This window comes from Sphaeramia orbicularis, chromosome 14 (genome assembly GCF_902148855.1).
Source record: "Sphaeramia orbicularis chromosome 14, fSphaOr1.1, whole genome shotgun sequence".
NCBI lineage: Eukaryota > Metazoa > Chordata > Actinopteri > Kurtiformes > Apogonidae > Sphaeramia > Sphaeramia orbicularis.
In genome coordinates this window covers 50,481,660-50,500,234 of record NC_043970.1, presented here as the reverse complement: position 1 = coordinate 50,500,234, position 18,575 = coordinate 50,481,660, and the positions used below count along the sequence as shown (strand labels likewise).

The following is an 18,575-nucleotide window of genomic DNA, read 5'->3' as shown; positions in this document are numbered from 1 at the left end:
AAAATACTAAATACAGTGACTAATGCATTTAATTTTGTGTTTTCTATGTGACTGATGCACATATCATGTTATTTATATTTTATGGACAACATTAGTGTGATTTGGTGGAAACTTTACAACTTAAACTAATGTTCACCATGTAATTGTGTGGCCATTATGTTAACACCAATACAGGATCAAACAAAAATACAATTTAGAAAAAGACCAAAATTGGAAAAACACAACAGCAGAAAAAAGTTGGGAAAAATATGTTTTGTTAAGAGTTTGATCGGTGGAAGACATCGTCAGATGGCAAAGACAGGACCCATCAACAGCTGATCAATGCAATAAAACTGCCTGATCAGCTGATGTTCACATCTGCTGACACACACTGGATCTAAATCATTCCAAGCACTTTATCACTTTGGGCTTTCTATAAAAAAGGGTTTAGACGGTTTCATTTCGACATCTTCGTGGTGCTTAATGGTGTTTATTTTGGTGTGTGAGTGTTTCAGTGAGGCTCATTACCTCCTGACAAACATCAACACAAACAACAACTTCCTCAGACAGACAGTTTGATACTTGACATTATCGTGATATAATTAAGATAGACCATCGGCACTTCACGTGTGTTTCAATTAAGACATAAACACATAAACAGCAGGAAACTTCAAAGTTTAAAGGTCTGCACACGATTCAGTTCAAAGTCTTTTGATTATCCTTGGTTAACATGGTGCATTTACTGTCCTAGATTAAGATGGTGCATTTATTGTCCTTGGTTAATATGGTGCATTTACCGTCCTCAGTTAAAATAGTGTGTTTATTGTCCTTGGATAACATGGTGCATTTACTGTCCTCAGTTACAATAGTGTGTTAATTGTCCTTGGTTAAAATGGTGCATTTACTGTCCTCAGTTAAAATAGTGTTTATTGTCCTTGGTTAACATGGTGCATTTACTGTCCTCAGTTATAACAGTGTGTTTATTGTCCTTGGATAACATGGTGCATTTACTTTCCTCAGTTGTAATAGTGTGTTTATTGTCCTTGGTTAATATGGTGCATTTACTGGCCTCAGTTTTAATAGTGCGATTATTGTTCTTGGTTAGCATGGTGTATTTACTGTCCTCAGTTATAATAGTGTGTTTATTGTCCTTGGTTAATATGGTGCATTTACTGTCCTCAGTTATAAAAGTGCGATTATTGTTCTTGGTTAAAATGGTGCATTTACTGTCCTCAGTTATAATAGTGTGTTTATTGTCCTTGGTTAATATGGTGCATTTACTGTCCTCAGTTATAATAGTGCGATTATTGTTCTTGGTTAAAATGGTGCATTTACTGTCCTCAGTTATAATAGTGTGTTTATTGTCCTTGGTTAATATGGTGCATTTACTGGCCTCAGTTATAATAGTGCGATTATTGTTCTTGGTTAACATGGTGCATTTACTGTCGTCAGTTATAATAGTGCCTCTATATGGTGCATTTACTGCCATTGGTTAAAATGCTGTGTTTACTGCCCTAGTTTGACTTACAATTATGTGTCAGTTAAGATGAAAAACATTTGGGTTCAGATTTTTAAAAATGTGATTATGTGTAATATAATATTTTGTGGGTCACATGACTGATCAGAAGTCAGGTGATCTTGATTTGTCCAATAATATTTAATCTGCGTGGTGAAGTAGGATGTGGTCTCACCTCTTTGGGCATTTTCCTGGGGAAGAAGAAGTACGGCAGCGCTGTGAGGAAGAGGAAGCAGGACGCTATGAGGAAGCCGAGCCACCAGGCTCCGACCCAGCGCAGGTCTGTGAGGTCCAGAGGGATCTGGTCTGAAGAACACCAGATGACAATCACTATACCATCATTTTATTAAAAAAAAAAAACATCAACAAAACATGAAGGTTTTAGCATTTTTCTAGCAACAAACACTGAAATATCTTCTATAATGAACAATAACTAATATGTCAACATGTCAAATAATGTGGCACATTAATATCTAGGGCCTCATTCACTAATATGTGCAAATAAATTAAACATGGGGAGTATGTGTGACTCAAATACAGTCCTCCTGCTTATTGACACTAATTGAGCAGAATGAAACTGCAATGAAAATGAAGCATTGATTTCATGGCTATGTCACTAATAAATGTATGTTTTGAGATTTAATGCACGAACTGAATGGCCTTCCAGTGATTGCAAAAAAATATAGAAATCCCTTGTTTGAGTCAGTCAGTAATTTGAGGCCCATTTAGACTGTTGATTGGGTTGTTTCCCTGAATTAAAATAGAGAAAGATTGCAAAATTTTTTGCAAGACCACTGAAAAAAACACACAATCAGACTAACCCTTATGAATAATTAATGTTTATGAGGTTTCTGTTCTTTGTTGGATCTGCTGCCAGAGCAATTTGAATGTGGCTGAACAAGATTCAACTGATAAAGTGTGTTTACAGCTTCTGTTGGATAAATGCCCGAAATGCAGACTGTGACAGCAGCAGAGCCGGAACTCAGTTGATGAATTATTACTGAACAGGCGGTGACAGTAATCTACTACAGGTTTTATGGCATTAAAATTACATAAGCATTGGCTACAAACATATACTTAACATCCTAAATCTACAGCTCCCTGGGTTGTAGGCAGCAAATAAAAATATACAATAGCCAGTCAGAGTTGGGGACACTGAGAAAAGTCATTCTATATAATGTGTTTTGTCCAGTAGAACAGATACATGTAGTAAAGGAAAAGTAGTGATCCATTCATTTTTTCTGCAGTAAAAGGGAATAAGCTTCTATTGGTGCTGATTACTGCTCTATTGCTAATTACTTTAATGATTTCACAAGTTTAAGGTAAATTCCAACATAATTGTAAATATGTATATAGTTGTTAGAGTTTTATTACTTATTACTATTATTAATACTATTTTATATTGTTTGTCTTTTGCACGATCTTCATGCATGCACATTGTTTCATGTACTCGATTCTGTTGCTGCCTTGACCACTGAACTTCCCCGTTGTGGGATCAATAAACTAAACTAATCTAATGTAATCTAATCTAATCTAATCTAATCTAATGTAATCTAATCGTTTAGACCAGGGGTGTCAAACTCATTATAGTTCAGGGGCCACATTTAGCTAAATTTGATCTGAAGTGGGCAGGACCAGTAAAATAATAACGTAATAATATATAAATGTCAACTCCAAACTTTATTCTATGTGTTTGTTAGTGTGAAAAAAGTAAGATTACATTATGAAAATGTTTACATCTACAAACTATCCTTCAAAACCATGTGAATAACTTGCACAAACTGAATAAATAAGTGCAATTTTAACAATATTATGCTTCAGTTTATTATTTACAGACATAGTATTGTTAAAATTGCACTTACTTCTCTTAAGATATTTCAGGTTGTTCATATTTGTTCAAGTTATTCACAGTTTTTGCGAAATTATACTTTGTTTTAGTGTAAAGACATGAAAATGTTTACATTTACACAGAGAAACATTTGGAGTTGTGAGTATTTATAGGTTATTACCATAGTATTTTAGTGATCTGACCGCCTTTAGCTATATTGGTCTGAATGTGGAAACTGAATGAAAATGATTGTTAATATCTTAGTGTGATTTTGCATTTCACACATTCATCCAAAGGGCCGGACTAAACCCTTTGGCGGGTCAGATTTGGCCCCTGGGCCACATGTTTGACACCTGTGGTTTAGACTGTTCCATTTTGTTACATCTGTGTTTTCCATCAGGGGGCGCTGCAGCTCTTATGGCCTCAGACCTGCAGTCTTTCCTCACACTGTGACTGTGGACACCTGCGTAGACGATAACACTCATCCACACTCAGTGAACTCCTGCTTCAGTTGATGTAACATCCATATTAGACTCAGTTCCATTAGTCCGGTAGGTGTCAAATGTAGCCTCAATTTCATGGTCAACCAATACCACTGATGGAGTCTGGGAAAACATCTGAACAACTGAAACATGAGACGAACCAAAGCTTTCTTAAAAAGGGTGGTATCTTTACCACAGCAGAACCAGACGAACGAGTCATCACTTTCACCACCTCTCAGTGCTTTGACATGCGCAGCAGAATAAACAGAAGCTTTGGTTTTCATTTTTTCCCAGTGACTGTGTTTAGTTTCTCTTCTGCTTATTCGGCTGTTTTGATTGTCAGTGTGAACAGCCTGAGGCTCTGCTGCCGAACTGAACCGGTGCAGGTCAACAGAGGGTGAAATCGGATTGTTTAAAAGAAACTTGTCAAACGGATGCTCTGCTGTCGGATGTGTAACATCTGTGAATGCAGCACTGTTTGTTCATGAAAACATCCATTAAAGTTTGGATGCGCCTTCCCATTAAGTGTTTTTTCTAGTTTCCATTACTTTTTAGATCTTTAATCTAGAACTTAGAACTTTTTTTTTTAGAACTTTAATTTATTTACCTGGGTAATAGTATTCCTGGTAATCTGTCTGGTTTGCATTTCTACTGTATGGGGGAGTGGCAAAAGAAACTGCACTACACCTCCAGTCCAGTAGGTGGTGGTAGGAAGAGGCTTAAAGCAGCGTATGACTTTCATCACAAATTTTTCTTCAAATTTGTAAAACCCCAGTGACAGCCTCATTATCACTAATCCATTAGTCTTTCCGTGCTTATGCATCTAAATCACTTTCATCACAGTGAACAACTTTGAAGATAACTCCATCGCAAGCAGTCCATTTGTTTACATATTGTTAGAAAGCCCACACTGTTTTATGTATTGTTCCTATGCTTGTTTAATTGAATTGAAGGTTCTATAGTATGTTTTACTGTAAGTTTTCATATGTCCTACATAAAAAAAAAACAACAACGCACCATTGCCGTACCGGCACTACTAAATGCCAATATGTTAAACAACTGAAAACCGCTAATTTTCCTCTGACACAGCGACTGTTTATGTTCACTTGCTTTCCTCATCATTCACCTGTACCATCCTGGTTTTGTTGCTGTGTGTATGCCAAAAGGTGAGATTAATGACGTGTTGTCTGGATTGAATGTACTGTTGAACTGTTGGTTGGTGTTGTTTACCTGTGTATGGGTTGATGCTGTCTTATGCTAGTGTGTTGATGAAGCTAGTTTGGTCATACTGTTTGTGTGCTTTATGAGGTGTATGCAGGGGGAATTTGTTTCTACTGTATGTACCAGATAATATGATTGAGTGCTGAGTGCAGTACTTTATAACTTCAGTTATGTCATTGTATTTCTGTGTGATGTGTAGTGTTTACTATACTCATATTACTTCATGTTATTGTTACAGACCACAGCAAAATAAATCAAACATTAACTGGACATCTGTATCCGTGCTCTTTAACTGGAACACCACCCCCACAACTTGCCACTCTACCCAGTTGAATTCCTGGAGACAACAAACCTTCTCTCCTTTTTACATATCAAACCGAAACGTCACTCAGGCCTTTTCGGAAATGTTGTCACAAAGTGCATTGTGGGAATGGGAACGCCATGCAGCTGTGACAGGAACAAACATGGAGACAACAAGCAATGAAACCGTATCCGCTACCGGGTCGGAAGAAACGGAAGGAATCACTTTAAGTCACTTGTGGTGTTATAATATGGGGCGTGTGCTTGTGAAATCAATACTTAGTCATCAGTGTCATGGCATTTTCGGGAAATATGTCATTGTGTAGGCTTATCATACACACCTCGCAAGCATACAGGGTATGGCCGGGGCCTCACCGCTCCCTCGCTCCTTACAGTACGTGTTTCGTAAGCCTACACAATGACATATCCATCCACATCAGGAAGATTAGCTTGTAACTTTGGTGGCAGCTAATGGGGATCATTGAACATTAAAGGTGCTGGAGACTTTCGTCAGCAATTTTTCATCAAATCTGTAAAACCTCAGTCATAGCCTAAGTATCATGAATCTGTAAGTCTTTCTGCGATTACTCACCTGAATCTCTTGCATTACAGCGAACAATTCTGATGTGCCATCGACCATAAATAAAGCGTGTGTTTACACTCAGAGCCAGTAGGTAACTCGGGCATCTTCGGAATTTTGTCGCGACGTGCATTGTGGGAAACGCCGGTTTGCACTGCTGTCTTACAGTAGCAGCTGCTACAGACGACGCGGAAACGGCAGGAGCTCCCTTCCTTCTATGCATATTCCTTCAGCCGTTTTTGCGTTTCAGCCATTTCCGCGTAGTGTTTCATCCATATAATATCAGATGCTTGCGCTGCGACTGTCAGGCGGCGGCGCGAGCCTTCACTTCCCACAATGCACGTCGCGATGAAATTCTGAAGATGCCCGAGTTACCTCCCGACTCTGTTTGTAAACACGGGTTTGTTTATGGTGGATCGAACTAAGAAACTGTTCACCGTAATGCAAGAGATTCAGGTGAGCAATGACAGAAAGATTTACAGATTAGTGATACTGAGGATATGACTGAGGTTTGACAGATTTGATGAAAAATTGGTAACGAAAGTCTCCCGCACCTTTAAGACCTCATTAATGTTTTCATGTTTGTCCCTTTGGAGCCAGATGTGATATGCAAAATTTTTATATGATAGCCTACATTTCAAGAAAAATAAGAAACGCCTCATCATTGGCTGAAATACACATTGGGAAGTTACATTTCTGGCAAACAAACAAATGGTAAAAGTGCTCTAAAAACATATTAAAGACGATCTCCATAATGCATTTTGCCTTGTTTATGTGTATGCCAGACCATCACACTGACTTAATGGTAACGTGTGTCAGAAACAACAACTATAAATGAGCATCCCACTCTGAAACGGGCTAATTTTGTTTGATGTCTGTGGACATTTCTTAGCCAAAAAAGAAGAAAAACTATTTGTCATATATAATTATGCCTAAGGGATGCTTCTGCAAAATGCCAAGAAAATAAATAAGTCCTTGTTGAACGTGTTGTTTTCTTGAAACTGATCCGTTCTGTCCTTGTTTCTTGTCTGAACATGAGTCTGACATTGTTTTGAGGTGTCTCACTGTGATACGGATAAGTAATGTATGATCTGAAGTTCACTACTGATGACAGGTATGCAAAACTAGAATTACCAGCTTAGTTACGCCGTCTTTTTTTTTTTTTAATCTCTGTCCAGTATAAATGCCCATAGTTATTTCTATAAAGGGATTTAATAACACATAATCCTTTTCCATCCACACGAATCTGGTTCTAGTTCTGATCTAGGTCAGTTGTTTCAACTTGTAAATCCTCAGAGAACAGGTCTAAACATAAGACTTAACAAACACTTCCTAGTTTTCTTATGTGACTGTAACCACTGGAAGGCAAAAACCTAGTTCCTAGATGATGGTTAATGCTGGACAGTTAGCAAAACCCTGTCATTTCAAGATCTGTTTTAAGCCACAGATACTTGATCATATCTCATAAGAATTAAAAGAAATACACTATCTATCTATCTATCTATCTATCTATCTATCTGGACAAAAATTTTGGGTCACATCATGGCTACTGTTCACAAGATGTCCTGTTCATGCCAATTTGAGATATAAACGTCAATATTTCCTTAACCCTTTAAACCCTGAGCCTAAGCTGGTCTGTCTGGCCTTTTTTTCTTATTTTGACTATAAAAAGGTTAGAAAATATGCTGTGTGTGACTCCTTTTGCCCATTTTTCCAGTGCACTTAGAAATTTCTAAATCAAGCAGTCATTTACAATTTACTGCATGTTATAATCCTGCTAAAACAGCTTACTCTCCAGCTTCCAGTAACAGGTGTGACTGAAATCACCAAAATGACCCAATAAAGCCTGTAAAGCACAGCGTCTCAGGTTTCAGAAACCGTTGGAATTTTTCCAATTGCACAAGCAGTGAAAGAGTTACAGCCATCCAAACTGCATATGCTCAGGGTGTGTCAGATGTGAAGAAAGTAGATAGTGGTTAGCAGTGGTTAGCTGTGGTAGAAAATTATTATTTACAGTCAGAGCATGAAAAATATTTTAGAAAGTTAGAAGTAGAATATTTAAAATCACAGTCATGGATAAAAAAAACAAACAAAAAATGTTGAGAAAAATTAAGTAATGACAATCTCTAAGGCATTTTTGAAGCAAAGATAATTTAAGCAAAACTAACCAATGTAATGCAATTATATTTATCACAATATAAAACTATATTATGACATTTGTCATTATTATTTTGTATCCCAGACCCGTTTTAGAAAAGAAACACCTGAATTCAACGTGTCCACATACTTTTATCCATACAGTGTAAGTACAAACATTTGTGTTTCATGCCTGGATGGGTTATTTCTGCTGCTGCTGTTTGGGTGATGAACAACAGGAAATTGTTTATTGTCAAAGGTGAAGCTGATTCTGAATAAAACTCCAAATAGAAGTCACAGTTGTGCGAAAAGGCTAAACACATGAAAATGTCAACTACATTGTTGACCTGAATGCACCACACACACCAGCTGAGGGAAATCAAGAATAAAACATCCAGGCAGGAAGTCCTCCTCTTCCTAACACCATAAACCTGATGAATTCAGTGTGGCAGGTTGTGTTTTATGTGTGGGAGTGTCCTTACTTTTAGGAGTCTTGTCAAAGTCGACATAAAAGCGGAGCATTAAGGAGCCGGTGACAAAGCCAAAGGCCGGGCCGATGGACGTGACAGCGAGGAGGATCCCTGCAAAACATCAGAAGAACTACAGTAGAATGACAGTGGAAAAAAGAAAACCAGTGTCCCTGTATCTCACTGGCATGTTCTATCAAGAATCAATAACAAGTAGAATTTGTGAGGTTGTCAGGTTCTGTTCTGTGTTTGAGTCCTGTGGTCTTGATGCAGGAGATCAATCTCCCAATAGAAGTGGGTGGTACTTTGACTGGAGGAGAACTCAACTAATTCAATTAACGTCCATATATGACTTCCTAGATGAAATTTAGACATTGGTGACCTTGAGTTTCACCCTTCAAGGTGACTTAAGGTCAAAGGTCACAGACCCAAATTAAAGTCCATATATGACTTCCTATCAGTGCTCAATAGTAACTATAGTGATATCTTCATTTCCATGTTGTAAGCCATCAAACCATGGACCATTACAAGTAAAGGCACATTTTGAATATTTAAAAAATTCACCAAAAATTTAAAAATCACTATGTCTCAAACCTGTAATCAAAATTTGTAACCAAATTCGTCGGAGAACATGTTGCTGAAAATAGCGAACAAAGATGACAATGACAAAGATGATGAAGATGCTCATGGCCTGTTGGCTGCTCAGCTAAAAATGCTGTCAAAGTGGAAAATGTACGAGTCCATGTTCTGCAGCAGTCATTAACAGAAGCTCAAACGTGTCATTATAATATGTAAAAAGCATCATTTGCCATCAAATACAGCTAATGTTTCAAGGTTGCATATTTGGAATACAATCAAGATGTCAAAATAGTTTTGTGAAAGCAGTTTGCAAACACCTGACCCTCCTCTGTTACATTGATACAAGTCTCAAATTACAGATTCTGTACGACAATACCCATGAGTCTTAACTACTGTTGCCATGGAGATCACAGCTTAATGTACGGCTGTTTCAAAAAGTTACCTTCATTTATATAGTTCTATAAAATGCTTCCAGGGATCTTCAAATAAAAAATATAGATTAGAGTTATAACAGAAGAAATGTGAGGTCAATATATATATTAGACCTCATTAGAAGGAAAACATCTTCTGGTTTTTGTTTAAACATGTCCTAACATGGCTCATGACCCTAAAATCTAAAGTCTATAAGTTTATCCTAATGGACAAAGCAGGTTTATTTATGGTATATAGCACATTTCCTACAGTAAGGTCATTCAATATGTTTATATAAACTGCAAAAATAAGAAAAGATAAAAATACTGAGATGGAATACATGAAATTAGAATAAAAGAAAATAATATATTCACATTAAAAGAAGTCACAGCACTGAATTAAAGTAATGAGGAATTAATACAGCGCAACCAAATTAAGTTTAATAATAGAAAAAGATAAATGTTTTAAACTAGATTAGAAAATGTCTGTTTTGGGTTAATTCTAAGTCAGGGTTTCTGAAGGTATCAGCAAATCTAATCTAATGCTTTTTAATGCCCTTTTTAATGCCATTTTAAACAAATGTAATGCTCATGTCCAGCTGCAGATACAGTTTTTTTTATACAATTTTATGACAGTTTACCGTTGACAGGCTTTCACCAGGTTCTGAATAGTTCCTCCTCCAACCACTTCTGCTGAAACTTGCATTTTCCCATTTTTCCAACATTTGCTAATATTACCTCTGCTCTTTTGCCATGGCATGAGCACACTCACAACGTGTTGTATTCCAAGCATTCGGTGTTGCGACTTCGTGTATCGGCCATAAACAATAGCCAATTAAAGGGTTCCACCTGTCAATCATCACACGATACTTCCGATCAAAATTAATAAATGTTTATATAATCAAAATAAATTGTGAATAACAATGCTTTTTTCCATCAAGTGTATTTCATTTTTTAATGCCTCTGGACATCGAATTTAATGCTTTTTAATGTCATTTAAGGCCTTAATTTTCACAAAATCTATTTAATGACTTTGAATGCTTTTTAATGACCTGCAGAAACCCTGTAAGTTGAGTTTGTCCCATGTTGCAGTAGAATAGTTTAACATTGCTCCACCTTTATCACTGCCCTTGTCTATTTATTGATTAATTTCCTACTAAATACTGCTTTCATTGTATATGTGTAATAATAGACTACATCCCAGAATCTGTGTAGCTGCTTGTTGTCGTTTCCACCTTCAGCTGTGGTTTCATTTCCATCTACCAATAATGTATCAAATATTCAGTGTATGCTACTGTCACACAGAATACACTCACTAGACTGATTCATGGATGTTTGGGTAAGTAGGAGGGATTCTGGTCTGGATGACATGGAGAAACAGATTATTTCTACCTAGCATAATCTGAGTCCAGTTTCATGAGTGTGCAGATTCTGCAGGTTGGTGTTACTCCGCAGAGGCTCTTTCACATCAGCTTATTAACATGAAGACTCCAACACTTCAATGTATTTGTTTTTCTGTTTTTGACTCCTCATGTCAGTTTGTCACGGTTCATGGTTTACAGCTGTTAACCGTCGCTCTGTACTGAAGATGTGTCAAGACAGGAAATGCTGGGTCCTATCAACCTCTAATGACAAATGACAAATTCCATTCGTGTCAACAGCTAAATGATAATTATCAACAGGAAGGAGGTATTTGTCACCTCGCTGGGTTGCAAAATAGACCAGGAAGTGTTTCAGAAAATCAATGAGGTTAACATTAGAAAAAATAAACAGAGTAACAAGAAAAAACAGAACAAACCTATGTTTTAATGCTTTAAACTGCAGCATAGTGTTCCTTGCCTTCACACTTTAACTTGACAGTATAAAAAAACCACACATTTAACTTTAAAAGTAAATTTACTTTTAAACTAAATGTGTTGTGTGATGTGGACACAGTATCTGAGTAATAGCAACAACATAAATGTTAATCGTAGATGAACCAGTCCATGATACAACACCTAAAACATACTTTATGTCATGTAAACTTGGTATTTTTTGTTTATTTAAATGGCTTCCTCAATAAATTACTTCTAAAAAGGGTAGCATAATTGTAATTAGTAAATTGCAATACATTAATCAATAGCCTGCATAGTTAAAATATCCTACAGTGGCCAAATTTAGTTCCAGGATTTAGATATTTTATTTAATATACTACTTTGAGTTGAAATCTACCGTGAATAATCACTGTTTTCTCTGTTATTTGCATGTGAAATCCAGTGGAAACATTTTTATGGCCGTATAATTTATGCAATGAACCTAGAATTTTTAGTTATGGATATTTTGTGTAACATATTTATTTTGGTACAAGATAAAATGGATTATCCTGGACGCCTCCCTGGGGAGGTGTTCCGGGCATGTCCCACCGGGAGGAGACCTCGGGGAAGACCCAGGACACGCTGGAGAGACTATGTCTCTCGGCTGGCCTGGGAACGCCTTGGGGTCTCCCCGGAAGAGCTGGAGGAAGTGTCTGGGGAGAGGGAAGTCTGGGCATCCCTGATTAAACTGTTGCCCCCGCGACCCGGCCCCGGATAAAGTGGAGGATAATGAATGAATGAATGAATAAAATGGATTATTATTATGTTTGGGTTTCTTTCTACAAGGACTAAGATTGTTTAAAAGAAGTAACCACAAAATTTTTACTCAGTCGGGTGTGTGAGAATTCGAGGGAATTTAGGCGGATCTGATTACAGTAAATGTATTATATTACTGGTTTCGTTTTCATTAATGTATAATTAAAATCAGTGTATAAAAATGAGGTTTGTTGTGTTTTTGTTCCCAGATTTCTATAGAAGTTCAGAATGTTCCTCAGCTTGATTTTGTTAAATATCAAGGTACGTCCAGTGTTAATGTACTTTATTATCATATATTATGTCTGAATGTGGTTTATATTCCCTGAACTAAAACATCCAGACTTCCACTGTTTCTGTGACATCTATAGGGTGAGGAGGGTTTACATTTGGTTCTAGTCTAGAACTTCACCACTAGACAACACTGAACATTCCACACTGAAACCGTATACTTTGCACCCACCCCTGGTGTGTATCCAGTTTCATTTCAGGTGTATTTTTTGGTTGAATGAATGAATAAACAATGAATAAACTTTAAAGGTCAACAACTCTTTTATGCAAGTCCTCTGTGAACCTTTTCTACCATCAAAGTTGACTTGAATGCCTGCTCACAGTGGCTTGACAAAGCTGTTTCCTCTGTAATGTTAAGTGCTTTGTGTTGAGCTGTTATTTTCGGCACCAATTCTATGAAAAGAGCAATGCTTTAGTCAATGGTTGCATCTGGGTTCTTTTTTAATGTGTGTTTAAGTGGCTGTGGACAGAACATGGTTAGTAACATATGGAGACATTTGGGATTACAGAGTGTGGAGTTTTATGTTCTATAATCAGAATTACCATGTATATTATAAAAGCCAAATGGCCTCTGTGTGTGCGTGCTTATGTGTGTGTGTCTGGGGATTCACATAAAATCCGGAAATAGCTGACTGCTGCTGTTTGGCATACTTATGGATTTTTGGTTAAGGAAGACAGGAGTGAAAACAGAAAATTGATAGGACCAATATTTTGGGAGATATTAGTAATTTTGGAATACAATAGCCTTACAATCACGTTGCTATGGCCAGAACGCTTTGGCGGTGACTGCTGGACAAATGCGCTTCAGCATGCACGAATACATAACAGCATAAAACAGGGGTGGCCAATCCTGGTCCTCAAGGGCTGGCATCCTGCATGTTTTAGATATTTCCCTCTTCCAGCACACCTGACGGTCGTTATCAGACTTCTACAGAGCCTGCTGATAGGCTTATTATTTGAATCAGGTGTGTTGGAAGAGGGATATACCTAAAACATGCAGGATACCGGCCCTCGAGGAACAGGATTGGACACCCCTGGCATAAAAACTACCACATCTAGAACCTGTGGACCCCCAAGGATCAAAGCACTAGTATTAGTGTAACTGTTACTACGCAATGTAACCCCAGTCTATGATGTTACATGCAGGTAGATCCCTATTCACTGTTTCCATGGTAACATACCAAGGTAGAGTGGTGAGTTCTTCTTGCTGGCGTAGTCATCGATATAGGAGATGCCAAACGGTTGGATGGGGACAGCGCCAATGCCAAGCAGCAGCTGACCCAGCAGCAACACGGCATACACCCCCTGGTGGGTGGAGCTGTCCTTCTGACTGCAGCTCTGATTGGACGACAGGGTGAGGACGGAGCTCTCTGACTGGCAAAGGCCGGAAGTGTTATCACCTGAGGCTTGACGGTTAAAAAAAGAAAAGAAAAAAGTTGCGCATCCTTTCACCATCTTATCAGTTTGAACACTGAGTAAAGTGTAAATGTCATGAAATTCCAAAGTTCTACCGAAATGACTCAGACATGACTCATATTTTGGCTTCACTTTTTCCACAGCAGCATAAAGTAGCATCATGTTATGTATCTTTAGATTTGATCTTTAAATTTGGACAGAGTTTTTTGCACCTCCTGCCAACGCAAGGATTTTTAGAGATAGACTGATAAAGAGTTGAAGAAAAAGGTGTAAACTTTCAAGAGAAAGGTGTAAACTAACAAAAATCTCGTATGTTGCCCACGATAATAATAAAATACAATGATCCTGCCATATTTCACAAACATGCAAGATTATGATGCTGATATAGTATTTGTCATTTTACTTTTGTAGATCCCCTTTACTTTTTTTCTGTCTTACCATTATTTTCCACAGGCTACTATTTTCTCATACAGAAGACTGAAGAAATTACACTACTTCAGCTATTGCGCTGAGTTGTACAGTTGCAGCTTATCAGGTACCCCTTGACTTGTTGAGCAAAGGGAGTAAGACCTATGGAGTGTTTATAATGAAGATACTTAGAAGCGATGTATTTAGACCACCCACCCTCTGTCTAACAGCAGTAAACGTAAACATTTACAGCAGAGAAAACGTCATGAAAAAGCGGAACACTTTGTGTTTTTAACAATATCCTGATGGATCATTGCAGTGTTTAAATGTAGCTAGATGCTCAGGCTGCTTTTAGAGTCCAAGAACATATAATTTCTGGTCTGGCATAAGCTAAATACAACATTTGTCCAAATATCTGTTAAGGATGCATAAGGATTTTGCAAAAAAAAAAAAAAAAAAAAGATATTTTGGTTTACAAACGTATGTTATTCTTCTGGATTTACAGAAAACCTCCCACTATAATTTAGCTGTATAAATAGATTCTTGTTTTGACCAATGCAGAGGCTCAGTAAAGAGAAAATACAACAGCTTCACAGATATGCTACACATATGGTTACCCAGAGATCTAAACAATACCATGCAGAAAGGAAAGGTCACTATGGATAGACATTTCTCATTTATTTAATTAGCAGTAAATATTAATCAGCTGTGCCATCATCCTTTTCATCCTTTTCACCTTACTTTCACGTTAGACTGGGTCGTTAGACCAAAATATATGCATTATATTTCATTGGAAAAGGGACATTCTCTAGTTTCTGTGTTCAACATGTGGATAAAACACAACCAAAACTAATACACAATCCTTAGCATGTTAATATCCAAGACTTAAAGCTTCAGATGCTGTAATCAGGGTGAATATTGGAAAAAAAAATAAATAATGAAAATCCTTCTGCTGCTTCTTTTTGTCTGAATCAGAGGACTAAATATGAAAATGACCTAATCTGACCTGCAGTGAAAGATTCATCCAAAGAATGGATGTTAAAAAGGTTAATATATACAAGTGGGGTTTGTTTAGCTTTGTTTTTTTCCTCTTTTTTTCCATCATGTCCAATACTAATATGATTGTGTGTGTGATGTAAACTAAACTATCCTCAGCTGTACAGATGTGACCTTGCTTTAGATTCTCTTCGGCCTGTCAGGTCCATGTATGTCCAGTGCTTCTCTGTATAAGTGCCACATTTTCCAAAGTAAACACAAGCTGAATTCCTTTTGCAATGGCTGCTGGGAGTATTTGGCTTCTCCCTTGTGTAGATACACTTTCAGAATGTGAGCTGTGCTGTAAAACGATCAGGGAGGATAGTATCTCTTATAATGTAACACTGAAGAATGCAGGGCAGCCATTCAATAGCACAATAAATAAATCAAGGCAATATGAAATAGTTAATAGGTCATATGGGTATAAAAGATGACAATACATGTATTAAATGGAGTGTAGTTGAGTGAACTTTTTTCCATTTGTTGTGTAATTAAATTTAATTTCATTGGTTTGGTATAACAAAGAACACAATGATCCACCATCCCACTCAAACCACAGCCCTGCAGAGAAATCTGGGTCATTTCAGAATAAAAAGCATCTTAGTCTTGTTAACGAATCGTCACAAAAGAGGTAATTACATATAATCTTCAAATACACCAGCTCAGAGAGAATGGATCAGCAAAGCAAAAGAAATAATTAAGCTGGAAAACACATGCGTTAAAACATGGAAACCAGTGGAAAATTACTTTAAGTCTCTATTAATCATTGTCCTGAGCCAATAATTACCATCTTTTTTACATTAGCGTTCCTCTACCTTAACAGAACCTGTAGTATGTAGGAAGTCTGTGCAGCAGCTCCTTAAGATTTCAACTGAATTTGTTGTGAAATATTGAAAAAAAAAATAAAAATGTGTGGTTGCATTAACTGGCTTGGAGCAAATGAATTAGGCTGCATTATCATCAGCATCAACATCAGAAAGTGACAATACGGCCTACATTACAGATAGTTAGTAGTAGACCATTCTGTTACCATCTCACACTCTATTCTGTGAAAAGTACCTGAACATACAGTGAAAACTGAAAAGTGTAATACAGGCAATAATGGTTAAAAATTATGTAATTTCTGCCCATTGGAGTTCAATAAAGTTTGAGAGGAAACGATGCTGCACCGTCTCCTCAAGAGTTTAGAGGCTGAAGAAAATATACATTGTAATGGATGATTTTGATCAGATTTTATCTTGTTTTCAGACGGGTAAGTGGTTAAACAACTATAATATAGTTACATACTAACTATAATGTGACTGATGGCTGTAATTGTGCATCATTGTTCAGATTCCATCAGACATGACTCTGTTGTTTTACTCATATTTTGGTGTCACTTTTTTACAGCAGCATAAAGTAATGTCATGTTATCCAGACGCACCTGCAGACTTGAATTGTGAGGTAAGCACAGATAGGGGTAGTGAATGAGTTAGAAGACTGTGGGGGGGTAATGCATAAGAGCGGGGGGAGGAACTTCTCCAAAAGTACCAAGATGTACCTCTCTCTCTCTCTCTCTCTCTCTCAAATTTCACTGTGTACGCACAAGGCACACTCAACCCATATGGATGTACACTTGCAGGTGCCAATGATGTTATCTATCTTTATATGTAGTCTTTTGATTTGGACAGAAAGTAAGGCTTTTAAGGGACAGATTGATAAAGGGTGGAAAAAAAAATGTGTCAACTCACAAAACTCATGATTTGTTACCCATGATAATGAAAACATGAGAATACAATGATCTGGTGATATTTCATAAACATGCATAATGATGAAGTGTGTGACTTTTATTTGTTTTATCTTCTGGTTGTGTTTTAGATGCTATTGATCCTATTACTGTGCACCTGTTTTTACCAGTTTTAGCATATTTTATATTTATTATTATTTTTACTAGTTTTAGCATATGCTGTATTTTTATCTATAACTTTGTACAGCACTTTGGGTACTTTGTGTTCTTTTAAATGGGCTACATAAATAAAACTGATCTTTTGTTCTGTCTTATCATCCATTTGCACAGCTTAATATTTTCTCATACAAAAAACTGAAGATATGATACAACTTCAGCTATTGCAGTTGCTGCTTATCAGGTATTCCTTTGTCTGTAGGTTGTAGGTTACTATTTGTTGAATGAAATATTTGAAGGGAGTACAATTCAAAGACGGTGTAGGCTTATACATGAGCCAAGGTGTTTAAAAACACATCCTTTGTGTGTGTATGTGCTCTTACAGCTGATGTGGTTCGTGTACTCATATGGTCCGTTCACTAGATGCGGCAGAGCCATCAACAATGAAGCGAAGCTGGCCAGCAGAGCTCCGCCTCCGATTAACCTCGGCCGGTGGACTCGACTACCGAAGAAACTGACGAAGACGATAAGCACCGTGTTCCCCACCTTAAATAGAGGTTGAATGAATTGACTGAACCTCCTTCTTTTCTGGTTTGGTTATAGTTTTCATTAAAGACCTTTCAGTTCTGACCTCGTTAAAAGCAGCCAGCAGACCAGACTTCTGACTGGACAGACCATAACGCCGCTCAATGGTGGAGATGGAGCTCTTCATGTAGCCCGACACCAACAACTGGGCAAGCTGCAGCAAACTGTGACAAAACACAAAGAACTGCAAACAGAAGAAGAAGAAGAAGAAGAAGAAGAACAAATGAATGGGAAAATAGAAAGCACAGTGAATTTATTAGAGCTGATTAATTAATGATGCTTCTACATCATTCCATTCCATCAGTGTTCCATCCATTCCATTAGTAATACATAAAAAATGTATCACAAGTACTAACATTAGATGGACAGAATAAAATGACCTTTCCATTCAACACAAGTATTGTAAGCTTGAAACAAACTTTGGAGAAAAAAAACCCTAGTGTTTTATTTTAATTCACTTTCTTTTATCTTTATACATAAGTACACCTCCATGAAAGTATTTTGACAGGTAGCTGTTAATATACTTCCTCATCATTATTTCCATTATCTAACACTTAGGTATTAGCTTAGAGGCAACTGTTTGCTGATTGCTAATGCTAACCTGTTAGATGATTACTGTTAAGCTAATGGCTAACAGTGTGTTTCAAGTCTGAATTTTGGCTAAAATACTGTTTTTTTTTGTAACACCCAGTCAAAATGGATTGAGTAATTTGTCCAGTTGATTAAGTGGCCACATGTAAAATGTGGATAGTGTGTTAGCTCATTATTTTTCCAGCTATATATTGCATAAAATGTGCTTTAACCTACCTGAGGTTCGGATAAAGTGCGCTAACATCAGCATCGTAGGTCACAAG

The 18,575-nt window shown here is 37.2% G+C and overlaps 1 protein-coding gene across 1 annotated transcript in view; it reads right to left on the bottom strand.

The window, feature by feature from the left end:
• Positions 1 to 18,575, bottom strand: part of slco2b1 (solute carrier organic anion transporter family, member 2B1) — a 45,246-nt gene that overhangs the window by 15,229 nt on the left and 11,442 nt on the right. The window contains exons 3-7 of the mRNA XM_030154430.1: positions 17,768 to 17,905; positions 17,520 to 17,682; positions 13,577 to 13,801; positions 8,525 to 8,623; positions 1,671 to 1,801 (exon numbers count right to left, since the gene is read on the bottom strand). Of these exons, the coding sequence (XP_030010290.1) occupies positions 1,671 to 1,801; positions 8,525 to 8,623; positions 13,577 to 13,801; positions 17,520 to 17,682; positions 17,768 to 17,905 (756 nt within the window). The remainder of the gene's footprint in view (positions 1 to 1,670; positions 1,802 to 8,524; positions 8,624 to 13,576; positions 13,802 to 17,519; positions 17,683 to 17,767; positions 17,906 to 18,575) is intronic.